We start from the raw sequence: 13,505 nt of genomic DNA, 5'->3' as shown, positions 1-13,505 counted from the left end.
TGTTCGCTAACATTGTATTAATATATCACTCTAAGTGTACTGTTATGTAACAGATTGTTAACACCGTACTGTTATTTCCCCTATAATTAACAGTTTGCCAACATAATTCTGTAAACTACAAATGTACTACTAAAATACTGTTAACTAACATTTTTCACCGTACTACCATTTCTGTTCACCTAGTACTTCCAGAGCTTCTACAGCTCTACAGCTCTACAGTTTTTGGTAAAATACCAGGCGCACAGAAATGAGAAGTAGAGTGTAAAATGTTAGTTAACAGCACATTAATAGTGTACAGTTACTTAACAAAGTAAATAATATTTTACCTTTTCCTATTCTGCTACTCATTTCGGTTCGCCTGGTACTTTTGAAAATCGCCGTTAAAATATTGGCGCGAACGGCCATTACAACAACATCCCTAAATTATGCAACTATATTTTCTATAGAGTGTATATAAAAAAAAAAAACAGTTAAAATATAAAAAAAGAAGGAAAAAGAAAACAGAGAAAAAAGAATAAATCAAGTAAGAAAGCTCTAATCGAGACTACTCGAGTACGAGATCCCCTGAACCCTTGGAGCAATAATAATAATAATAATTATTCGCACATGCACACACATAGGCATACGGATTCACACATAAAAATACCGATATTTTGGCTTAAACCTAATTTTTGTTTGTTTTCGAATCCGCTGAATGTTTTTTTTTTTTCTCATTAAGGAGATTCCAATAAACGTAAAAACAATTTTTATAGAACGTTGTGACTGCCCCTAATGTTTTAAGCCCCGTCTTAGTCAGCTGAATGGTGTATTTTGTATTAATATTACTAACGTGTGTGCAAAATTCTAGTTAAGGTCAAAATTTCAGTATTTTTACCGTTAGTGCAGTGTGGGCTTACTACGGGAAATTAATTGATTAATAACTTTTCTTGTGGAAGGAACTTCATGAAACTTTCAAATCGTGATTATAAAATTGAAATGTACAATTCTCTAGTATTTGAAATATGCCGTTTACATATTTAGGGGTGGGGGTAAATTTTCACAAAAATCGATATTTTATAAAGTACATATGAGTCTATATTTTGGAGACTCTAGCTCTTAAGAGGTAGCAGATATAAATGTATTACTGAATTTCGATAATCCTTTTAATCAATATCAAAATAAAAGGGAAAATTATCCATTTTCGATGAAAAGCTCGAAATGCGCGAAATGGTATGCATGAACAAGTCTCTATAGCTTCCGTCTGTCCGTATGTTTGAACGCCTCGATTTCAGAAGATGTAAGAGATAGTGACTTGAATTTTATTTCTTCTCGTCGTCCTGATCAAAAATATATGCATTTTATAGGGTCTGCCACGCCTCTTCTGCCTATCACATACACTTAACAAAACCATTATACCCTGATATCCCATTTTCAATGGGTTCAGTGTATAAAAAATGAGTTTATACAATGCTCGTCGTATTGTTAGTCCCTTTCTCCGTAACAAAGCTATTAATGCCAGATACCTCTTTCTTATTAAGTTTTTATATTTTTAGCTGACAATAAGAAGCATTGTCTGGGTTTTCAACTTAAGCTACCTTCAGACGAATATCGAATATCTTATCAGTCCGAAAGCAACTAAAGCAGTATTTCTTCTTTTTATCACAATTAGTTGGCTGCACTGAAGAGCTAAAAATATAAAATACTCCCGATATTGACATACTACCCTAAATATAGCTCAGCTCTATCCTATATCTTTCATCTCTGAGACTCTTACTCCTACTGGAATCATGTTTGTGCGTATAGTTGATGTACAAAATGTATCCCTTTGATTGTCGTTGTAGCTGTCTGTGGACGGCAAAGGTAAAGTCAACTTGGCTAGCCGTCAATTTGAATACTTTTTGACTCGACCAGAGTAAGAGAGAGAAAAAAGCAAATAAAGTTGCAGCCGCAGCTTTGAGTTATTAATTGAAGCCACAAAAAGTGTCAATTTCTTTGCTTTGTGCCGCTGTTAATGTTAAAAACTCATTACGCGTCTTGATCTGTGCGAAACAAGGCGTTCGTTTCAATGTGTGGTCGCTGTGTGTGTGTGTGTGTGAGTGTGGGTTGCCTTAATAACCACAAAACAGCTGCATATGCCGCAACAAACATAACAAACATACCAATACAATAGCGCACACACACGTATGCGTATTGTAGGACATACACACATACACATACACATAGTCATACACTTAAGCAGGCAGCACACTCGTAAATGAAAATCTTTGTGCAGAATTAATTAAGTAAACAATACGAAAATTGTGAAAATTGCTTTGAATGCGTCCCCAAGCGCGCAAACACAGAGGGAGAAAGAGAGAGAGAGGGAGGAATGAGAGAGAGAGAGAGAGTGGGAGAGAGAAAGAGAGACATCTAGACAGAGGCATAAGCAAGTTATATCCACATACGGCACACACAAACACACACACACACACACATATATATATATATATATATATACAGATAGAGCTGCCTTCCGCCACACATGTAAAGTTATTGTGCACAGCTGTTGTTGTTGCCATTACTCATTATTATTATCATTGTGCTTAATAGGCAAAACGATGGGTGCTGTGGCCGCTGTCGGCGCAACAGCCGGGCAGAAGGCTGCTCAGCATCGCACACAGTACTGAGTACTAAAAAGCAGCCAACGCTCATTGTGCATTAAAAATTACCCCATGCGAAATTACATCTGCCGTAATGATAGGACACTGCAAATGGAGCCTAGGCTCCATTTGCTCAACCAGGGGCGAAACTTTACCTAACTATTTGGGCAAACTAAGAAAGCTTCCTCTCTCTCTCTCTCTCTCTCTCTCTCTCTCTCTCACTCTCTCAAATAATTGATGAGGCTTATAATAGCCGGACATCTGACTGATGACTGATAACAGAATGCTTAACCTGAGCATACTGAATTGAATCAATGGTTGTTTCGTCCTTAGATAGAGAAGCCGCGATTGCTCGGTTTCGTTCAATTGGATAGATTTGAAAGAACGCTGCAATTTGAATGAAATAAATGTTGTTATATGAAACACAAATCACTTATGACGAAGACTTTATACATTTTCCGAGAACACATCGCTATCTTTTATTTGACTACCCTGAGCCCAGTGAAAATGGGGAATCATTTCCTCAATATCGATAACAAACGTTTTTAAGCGTATTTTGAATAATATTCAGATAGGGATTTTAGACTTGCTATGCAGGTCCAACTAATGTATACAAATACAATATTATAAATCTTTAGTCGCTTTACAATGGGATTTCTTCAGCAATTAAGCTTCCATAATATAGCCCACACTGCAGCCCAAGCGGTGTCGGTGCGCCTCTGCATCAACTGCGCAGTTGGCAGAGGGTGTGCACTGAGTGCATGCGTAGGTATGTGTGTGTGTGTGTGTTTGTCTCTGTACATACGCATGTATGTGCTTTGTTATGCCTGCATAAAAGAAGCGTATAATTAGCTCATCGAAGTATTCAGTGAATCGCGTAGTCGAGAGTTTGCTTACTTGCCTAAGCTAGCTTTTATAAGCTTTAACTTTAATGTGTTGTCACTTGCCTGCTTGATATAATAAAATTTGTTTGGTATTTCAATATTGAAAGTAATTACTAATATTATATTGTTTCAGTGCAGTGTATTAAGATCATCTTGTGGGGAAAACCAGTAGAATTCTCTATCTTCATTGGTGCTTTCCACAACTCATTGATAATAGAAATCGAGCGTTGAATGGGTGTGTTAGAACAGGTATAGTAAGAGAACGAAGGACCCTGACTCCATAACCTATATCAAAATCTGAATGATACTCCGTGTCGATCTAGCTCTGTCCGTCCATCTGTGTAGCAGTCCAACCGTCCGGCTATCCAACAGACCATTCGTACGACAATCTATCCGCCCATTTGTTACAGAGTCCGTCCGTCTGTCTGTTCGACTGCCTGTCTGTTCGACGCGCGTAAGAATGTATCGATTTTGATAGAGAATTTCTGTTCGTACTACAGATTGATTGATAATTTTTAATGATGGTTCGTTGGATTAATTGCGCATATCTACATATAGCATTTATTTAGATTATTGTGCATTCCCTACAATTTTAAATTTTATATTTATGCTCCGAGTTTCAGTTGCAGTTGTAGACAATACTTAATGACGCATGCTGCTTTATTTAGGAAATATCGCATGTTGAATGGAATCAAGCCTAACTGTTGGATATATTGTAAGGGTCCGTTAGAGATTTATCGATTAGAAAGTCTGATTTTATATGAAGCTTAAAGCTAATATGTTTAAAAAAGAAGCCCTCAGGGTATCTCTTAGTCTGGCCCTCCCCATTATTATACTCATTCACGAAAGTGAATCAGTATATTGGTTTTGTGCAATGTCCGTCTTGCTGTCCGTCCGTCTGTCCGTCTGTCCGTCTGTCCGTCCGTCCGTCTGTCCGTCTGTCCGTATGAACGCAATCTATTTCGGCGCTATTGAAGCTAGAGACTTGAAATTTGGAACACATACTCGTGTATATCTCCGATTTATAAAGTGTTAAAATTTTCCCGATCCGCCCACTAGGGGCATGGCAAATCGGAAAATGCATTTTCCGATATACCAGAAATCATGTTTGTTGAAGAGCTAGAAAGCTGAAATTTGGTATGTAGGTCCGCGTTGACCACCCAAGATCACGAGCTATGGCGGATATATCTCCGCTCATTGGGGGCGTGGCAAATCGGATAAAACTGTATCTCCTAAAGTTGTAAACCTAGAATGCTGAAATTTTGCACGTCAGCTAATGGTATGATTCTATAAAGTCTGAAGATAAAATACAAGTCTACGCCCATTGGGGGCGTGGCAAATCGGACCTGAAGATATAGTGATTTTTTAAATTCTCCTATATTTTGGACACTATTGATGGCAGAGACCTCAAATTTTGTATATATACTCGGACTGATCACCCAAGACCAAAAAGTTTTGTCGGATATATGTCCGCCCACAGGGGGCGTGGCAAACCGCAAAAGTTTATATCTCCTAAAGTATAATAGCTAGAAGCTTCAAATTTGGATAGTTGAGTTACTGGTAGCCTCCTCTATCGATTCCCCAAAAATAATTTTTACGCCTCTTTAGGGGCGTGGCATATCGAAAAATACCCTGTAATTTTCACATTTTTTGAGGGTAAGCATTCAAAATTTGCAGTTAGGGTACCGTTATCTCTTTCTAAAAACTGACCAAAAATGAGGTGTCTACGCCCAGTTGGGGCGTGGCAAATCGGAAAAACCTGTATATTCTACAGTATTAGAGCGAAACTTAACTACTAAATTGTTGATGGGATGTGAATGAGTATTCTGCAGTCGGTAACGCCCGACTGCAACGTTCTTACTTGTTTTTAAATAGTGCAGAGGATAGATCACAAACTAGATTATCACGATAGAACAGCTAAGACTGCTCCACGTGAACACAATGAGCTAGTCATAAAATGGTCCGGGCCCACTTTTCAGTACTGTTCTGAAATGGGCAGAAAAACAAAAATTTGTCTAGCATTCAATTTGATATTTCGTCTTGTGAGTAGAGTCGAAAACGGGTTTATAAGTGGATAAAAGTAGAAGCTCCAGATAGAAGTTTGATAATTGTAATAGAATGAAGAAAGGAGATAAACACGAATTGGTATTCGGTTGGAATTCTTAATCATCTTGTTGAGTTGTCATCATTAGCATGACTTGTGCTTTGTGCGCGCTTTCGTTGCCTATCGAGCTAGAAAGCTTCGCAGTCTGAGGGACACAAGATGACAGAAAGAGAGAGAGAGAGATGGAGAGAGAAACTGAGGGAGAGCGTGAAACTTTTATGATTTGATCTAAAATTAGAGTCTAAATGTCTTTCAGTTGCGTCCACTGCCGCCACTCTTACTCGAGTTCGTGACTAACCCAATAAAAAGAGTTTGTAAAATCGTAGTTATTTGGAAGCATTTGGTGCGAGTGGACAGCTATGATAATTGCTGGAAGTGACAATAAACAAAAGCTGGGTCCATGACTAAATACCCTTTGTAGCATGAATCTGAATGATTTATCTTGTATATAATTGTCTGAAATTCCAAATTGATTTAATCTAGCGGCCACTGTTTTTCTCTCAGTGTATTCGAGCGAGGTAGAAAGGGCCCCGAATATTTGGCACTCAAAACTCTCCCAGTTTATGATCTACAAGACGTGTTGAGTAGCATAAATGCAGCTCGATTGTATCGATTTTACGATGATGTTTACGATCGAATTTTTGTTTGTTATGTTTGCTCAGCTGACTGTGGGCGACGACTGGCGTCTGTTGATTGTCTTGTCTCGTAAAATCCAAACAGGTATCAGTTCGTCAGCACAGCCAGAGATGCTTTTATGTCAAGATCAGTCAAGTTGCCCAAGTCACGAATACAGCCACAGCTCAGCCGCAGCTCAGCCGCAGCTCAGCCACAGCGACAAAGATAAAGAACACCGTTACAAGCTTTACTTTCACTTGTGCAAACACGGAGCGAGCTTGCGCCAAGAACAAGAGCTGGCGCTGCCAGCAGCCATGAAGCTCACTTGGGGGCCATCTCTGCTAACGCGAGGGTCATCAGCGGGGCCCTAGACGTGGAGCCGACTGGAGCTGGAGCCTAAAGCAGCGCTTGGACGTCGCTCGCGAGCGTCTCTGGGCTCAGTAGTATGTCAGGGGGCAAGCCAAGCGGTCCAATTTACCGACTCCGATTCGCGTCTCGTGGAATCTAGTACGTGCTACCTATCTGAGCTCTCTCTTGGCTCTCGCGCCCTCTCGCTCACTCTCACTAGCTCTGTCTTTGTCTAACTCATTTGCCGGTTTCGCCCTTCCGCATAACTAAAATTCTTTGTCGAGATTTGATTTATTAATTTAGCTCGTAATATTTTGCATTTCTTTCCCTATCTCTGCCCCAGCAGCTGGAGACGGCGGAAGCGACAAGAGAAGCAACACCTTAGTTACCATGATTCTGGTTGGCTGTGGGCCTGCCTGCTGCCGCTGCTGCTGCTGCTGCTGGGCAACATCCGCGGCTCTGGCGCCCATCTGCACAAATGGGATATCTTGCAGAAGAGTTTTCGCTACATGCAGGAGACGATGCTGAGCAACAGCTTAGAGCGCGCTCATCTCAATTATGGCATTGTGTTCGAGTGCCGCACCATGTAAGTGCTGTCATTCCGAGCTCCCCAAGATCCTCATCCCAGCTTCCTCCTCTCATGCCACCCACAGCTCCGACGCGAGTCTGGGCGACGAAGTGCACTTCCATCTGCAGCTCGGAGACCTGCGCGGATTCCGTCGCCTGGATGCCAATAAGAAGCTGGCGCTATTTCTGCACGGCTGGAACGATCAGGGCAGCAAGGACTGGGTGCAGGAGCTCCTACTGAGTAAGCCAAGCGAGAAACACTAATTTGCATGCGATTTCAAGAATTTTCTCAATTTTAATTTCATGAACTCAGCAGCTCATGCCAGACCCTAGCTCCCAATATTCATTTGTCGTAGACTTGTTCTGGAAAGTTTTGGAAACTTTACCCGCTGACACACACAACTCTTTAGCACCCCTAATGAATCTTCATCTGTAGAAGCCTCCTCACAAGTTGGTTTCTAATCAGACTTTTCAGTTAGGCTATTTTATCACCACTTTCTCTTTGTCAATTGCTTGTCTTATTGAGAATTGTTTCATTTCGCAGTTCAACATCAACTGTTGCTCTAAACCTGATCGCAATAGGAATATTATTTCATTTTAAATTTAAACTTTTTATCAAAGATTCAAAGAGACGATGCATATTTGGGCGTGGCAACTCGAATAATGTTTTTTTTTTTTTTTTTTTTCTCTTCTCTCTTCTTAGACTATTATGTGGATGATACAAAACTAGACATTCGTGAGGGTGTGGCAGTTTTTTTTTTTTTTTTTTTTTTTAGACTCTGGATATACATTTCTAAATCCTTATGCAATTTGCTGTTACGTCAACTTGAGTATTTGATGATATAGGAGAGGCTTTTGAGCGTGAGCAATAATTTCAATATTGAGATGCAAGTGAAATGCAACAATTAGGAAAGTGTAATGAGAGATAGATCCCCTTAAGTGTATTGCGTCTTCAACTATGGATACGTCTTCTGGCATCATGTTGGAATGGAGTTCATTTTGTAGTGATTTATTGTTGATGCTTATGGGTGAGCAATGGCTACGTTGAAATTTATAGCTAGCTCTAAGTTTCGTCCATACCCCTCTGCATCACAGGAAGGCGACATGTGTGGCATACATATGTTTAGGCGAGGTTCGGCTGGGCCTCCATATTCCATATTCCATAACCCAAAGTGTAATTTATTGAAGGTTTGTTGATGTTGACTTAAGTAGCCAAAGTTTAACAAGGCGCATACGTGATAATGAAGGATTGGGATAATGGACATACCCAGTAATAAATGCTGAACAACAGTATTCTTTGTTGTTTCGTTCCTGATAGTTTTGTTAAATAGTTTCATTCAGATGAACAACTCAGACAACTCAACAAGATGACACATTTTATGAAAACTTACAGATATAAAACTTTATTTTCTCATAGCTGATTATTTATTTTATTTGTACAGTATTAGCTATTAGCTCAAAACTGGCAGATCAGAAAATGGGCTGTGGATGAGTATTATGCAGTCGGTAATGCCGACTGCTGCTTTCTTACATGTTCTTTAACATCATTGTCACTTACTGTCATTACGAGATTTAAAGTTTCTTGTTGAAATTAAACCAAAAATTATAAGTAAAAGTCTCATAAAAGAAAAAAAAAAAAACTTAAAAAGTTCGTTGAAACTTTGAACACAGTTGATGATCGGAGTGAAACTCGCAAGCATACGGCGAAATATTTTCTGAGCACCTCCCTTAGACATCGTAGGATCATGACATGTAACTGTGTTCTTATTGCTGTTAGTCTATTTCATATTTTTATTTATTTCTAATTTGCCGCTGAAGCTATAAGGGTCAGAATACATCTGCCTCACTCTATTGCCTCTCTCTCTCTCTCTCTCTATCTGTCTATCTCTTTCTATCACACTATCTGGCAGACATTGAGTGCATGGAAGGCAATCTTTGCTCAGTTGATGGTTTATAGATACATACTATGTATCATATATATATCCCCTTAGTTCCGGTAGCACCGTTTACATCTACATCCATATGTATGTAGCTCTATTGTGAACATTGTTTAATGCTCCTTCCCAACATTTCGACAGCTTGGACGCTTTTCGACGAGGACTACAATGTGTGTGTCGTGGACTGGGGCAATCTGTCGCAGAACGACTACAAAAGCGCCTCGATGTCCATCTTCGACGTTGGCCTGACAGTCGCCGGCATCATCATTGCCTTGGAGGAAATGCGGCCGCAGCACTTCAACCGGCAGAACATCACCTTGGCTGGCTATAGCCTGGGAGCCCATGCGGCTGGCTATGCGGGCGCCGTGCTGGGCGGGCAGGTGGAGCAGATCATTGGCCTGGACCCGGCTGGGCCGCTGTTCACGCTGCCCGCGGATGTGCATCCCAAGTACCGGCTGGACAAGACGGACGCCAAGTTCGTCCAGGTGCTGCACACCTCGGGCGGCACGCTGGGCACGAGCCTGAAGTGCGGCCACGCCGACTTCTATCCGAATGGCGGGCGAGCGCCCCAGAGCAACTGTCTGATGTTTATGAATCTGCGCGACATGCAGAATACAAGTGAGTGATGGGTGGGCAGCAGAGAGAGCGACAAGATATAATCCTCCGTTCCTCCGTAGATCCCATTGCCTGCAGTCATTCGGCCGCGGCGATTTTCTTCAGGCAGTCTATGGACCCGCAGTACCCCTTCATTGGCTACGAGTGCGATAGCTATCGTGCCTATCGCGCGGGCTACTGCGATAACAATCGGCGAGCCGTATTCGGCATCCACTCGCGCCGCTGGATACAGGGTAGCTTCTATTTCGACACCAGCTCGAGCCACCCCTACGTGCAACGGCAACGGCCGCATCGCCGCTGGAATTGGATTTGGGATAGGTCTCACAATCGGAATCGCATTAGCGCCAGGCACTCAGCTGAAGACGAAGCAATTACACTAACAGCAACAGCAACAGCGATGGCAACTACCGCCGACCCTCTGGGCCGCACTCCGCAGTGGACGCGAAGGTGGCTAAGGCGCAGCCGTGAGCGCCATCGCTGCCCGTCCAGATGAGCCCACAGAAGGAGAGCGAGCGAGAGGGAGAGTGGGAGAGGGAGTTGAGCGGAACTAGTTCCTAGTGTTGTTGCTGTTATATGCAGGAGAATCATTCGATATGCATGTCCGATAAAAGAAGAGAGCCAGAAGAAGAATAAGAGTAACGCCCCTACCAGACCATTTGTGCCGCGTGTGCTCCACATACCAGAGTCGAGAGTCGAGAGTCGAAAGTCGCGCATTGTTCTTGGCAGCAAATGAATAGAATAGCAACAACAATCTGTTGGTGTTAAGTTGATTATTGTCGAATAAAAAATGCAAAATGAAAAGAAAGGAAAAACAAGCACTCAGTGCATGCTAGAAGCTGTCTAACGTGTTGGCTAAAATAGCCGCTCATAATTAAGAGGGGTCGGGCTGGCTGTCTCTCCGTCTGACATCTACATACTGATATAGGTGCACATGAACATAAAATAATTTAACACTTAACGTGGACAAGGTTCTGGACCCCCGGCCAGGACCAGACCCGACCAGACCCAACCAGACCCCACCAGACCCAACCAGACCCGACCAGACCTGGCTGGCTGTAGAAATGCAACTCACATAACTCATGCGAAGTCGACGGCCGCGCTGGCGACGACGGCGCCATAAATTTCAAAACAGGAAGCACCGAGCAAAAACAACTCGCAACTCAAGTGGAATGTAACGGAGCAACAACAACAGTAGCAGGAGGAGGGGCAGCAGCAGAAGGAGCAGTAGCAGGAGCAGGAGCAGGAGGAGGAGCCCCAGGAGCTGGAGCAAGAAAACGAACAACAAGCTAAATAAAAGCAGAGCTGGTCTCATGTAGACGGCAAATATTAACTACCTTTTAGCCGAGGCGTGCCCAATGCGAAAGGCCAGCTGACGTAAAGTTGTAGAAAATTATGTTTTACAATGCGAAAATTGAATTTCAGTTTATTGTTTTCGCTTTTCATTTTGTTTTACGATTAACTGTAAAGTGCAGCCGCCAGTGTACGTTGCGTATACGCTGTGTGTGCTGCCAGCCAGGGCCGAACTTTGTTGCACGTCAATGACTTCCTGCCAGTCCCTGTACTCGACTGTATGTACCAACATAATACACACACATATATCTCTGTGTGCTCGCTGTGTGGGCCGTTGTTTTCATTCGGACAACCTGCTGTAGGTAGCATGTAGAAACAACATTCGATACCTGCCAAATTAATTAGAAATTTTAAAAGTTACCAGCGTATAAAAATTGAATTCGGAAATAGAACGAACAGCCATGGGCAGACCCAGCCGGGCTAAACTGCAAAAAAGTATCGAAATCGACTACCCTCTGGCCCCTGGGGGCTTTAGAATATAGGGGTCTGATATCGATAGGCGCGGGCTCAAATCGAGCATGCTGTGCCTCAGCAAGCGCCGAATTTTATGAATCAGCTTTAGGAACTCACTAAACGTTTTTCGCATTTGCTGACAGCTGTTTTTAGCAAGGCTCAGGTAATTTTGAGAAGACATGCAGATGAGGCTACGCGATGTAGCCCGACCTATTCAGAGAACTTGGCTATGACGTATTACTGTATTACATTTGCAAAATTTAAAATTGGAGGGCGAGCTTGGCTTTCATGTCAACAAAGTTTCATAAATAGAATACTAGACTCATTTCAGGAACTTATTAAGGCAGCTATAGCTGGAATCTACAGCAATCATTCTTTCAAGCTAATATGGTTTCACTTGATCTTAAGAACATGCTAGCTGTCCTTTCACAAAAGGAGCTCATTTGACCCAATTTGTTCACAGGATATTTCGCAGTTAACAAAAGTAAAGTAAAAGTAAAAAGTTAATAGCCTTAGACTGAATAGATTTCGCTTACTCCCAGCTGCTGTTGATAAATAATCGGAAGTGCGCTTACTGCGAACTAGTTAATCGAAGTCATTAACAAAAGCAAGTGTGGCGATCTGGCATCACAATAATTCTCGATCGATACTATCGATAAAACATGATCTCTCAATTACCATCATTAGTAATAAGAATACATATAGACACTTCTTAAGCTTCAGCGCGACACATCACATGTGCATATTACATCAACCTTAATCAATACAATTTTAGCAAATCATAGCTGTGTTCTAATTTAATACAAATAAATAGTGACGCATACATTCTCCACAAAAACCAACAAACAATATTTTCATAAATGGGAATCCCCACATTCACATACATTCATCAACTACACCCATAAATGGTGACCCCGAGTTCAAATACGCGCCGTTGGTTTTTCACTAAATGAGCTTCTTGATCAGCAACACACGCTGACGATCACTTCGGTAGCAAACATTTTAGCTACTTATTTTTACATTACCAGTGATCTCAAAAAGTTTTATCAACAAAGAAGTGCAACAATTTCACAGTTCGTCGCAGCCGTCTCGACATACACACACATAGCCAACACGCGCTATTTCACAACGAAGCGACGCGCAAAAAACCGATGCGGAATTACCTACAGAGAATACTTCCAACATGAATGCCATTTTAAGCAAATTACCATTCCCTCAACTAAATTCAACAACATCTATCGAAATGTTTTTCACCAAACTCGAAGGCTGGTTTGAGCTGCAGGGCATCGGTACGCGTAAAGAGCACGAGAAGTACACTGCCGTTATAACCTACGCAGATCCAAAATATCTGGAGCAAGTGCATGATCTAGTAGTGAACGAGCCAACTTCAAATCCATACACCACGCTGAAACAATCAATTCTCGCCAAATTCGCAGAGTCTGAAATGGTTCGTCTTGATAAGCTCGCAACTGGTATTCAACTCGGCGATGGACGCCCTAGCCACCTGTTAAGTCAACTACAGCAAACTAATGCCACTAATGACGAATCTGTTGTTCGACGTTATTGGATCAAACGATTACCACCTTCAGCTCGAGCTGTCATCGTTGGAATTCTTCAAAGTGCACCAAACACCCCACTCAGCCAACTTGCTACCACAGCTGATGCTGTCATAGATTCGCTCAATTACTCAGGTGACAACATCCAAGCAGTGAGGTCTATCAACTCTGAGGACACGTCACTGGCGACTCGCATGAGTCGTTTAGAGAAACGAATCGACGACCAAGATAAGTGTCTCCAGGAGATAAGCAAAAAGCTTTCACAAAGCCTTAACAACAACAACAATCGTCGATCTCGCAGCCGCTCATCAAGCAATCAACGCAATACTTCACAACAGAGCAACGCGAATCAATATTGCTGGTACCACAACAAGTACGGTAGCAGCGCTCAACATTGTCAAGCTCCATGCAACTTCAAGTCAAACAACAACGGGACAAAAAACTAATCACTCCCATCG

The 13,505-nt window shown here is 42.0% G+C and overlaps 1 protein-coding gene across 3 annotated transcripts; it reads left to right on the top strand.

Annotated features, from left to right (window-relative positions):
• Positions 1-6,563: 6,563 nt before the first annotated feature.
• Positions 6,564-10,706, top strand: LOC6584916 (lipase member H-B). 3 transcript variants are annotated; one of them, XM_044009815.1, is made up of 5 exons: positions 6,564-6,728; positions 6,913-7,155; positions 7,223-7,377; positions 9,215-9,691; positions 9,751-10,706. In XM_044009815.1, the coding sequence occupies exons 1-5, from the start codon at positions 6,667-6,669 to the stop codon at positions 10,179-10,181; spliced, it is 1,368 nt and encodes a 455-aa protein (XP_043865750.1). In that variant the 5' UTR covers positions 6,564-6,666; the 3' UTR covers positions 10,182-10,706. The 3 variants fall into 3 exon arrangements, with proteins under 3 accessions (XP_043865750.1, XP_043865753.1, XP_043865754.1); XM_044009818.1 differs by having other exon boundaries at positions 6,565-6,728; positions 6,916-7,155; positions 9,751-10,705; XM_044009819.1 differs by lacking the exons at positions 6,564-6,728; positions 6,913-7,155; positions 7,223-7,377 and adding an exon at positions 8,629-8,908 and having other exon boundaries at positions 9,751-10,704.
• Positions 10,707-13,505: the final 2,799 nt, after the last annotated feature.

This window comes from Drosophila mojavensis, unplaced genomic scaffold (assembly GCF_018153725.1).
Source record: "Drosophila mojavensis isolate 15081-1352.22 unplaced genomic scaffold, ASM1815372v1 contig_136, whole genome shotgun sequence".
Lineage (NCBI taxonomy): Eukaryota > Metazoa > Arthropoda > Insecta > Diptera > Drosophilidae > Drosophila > Drosophila mojavensis.
Note: the sequence above shows the minus strand (reverse complement) of the source record. Positions and strands in the feature narration are given on the sequence as shown.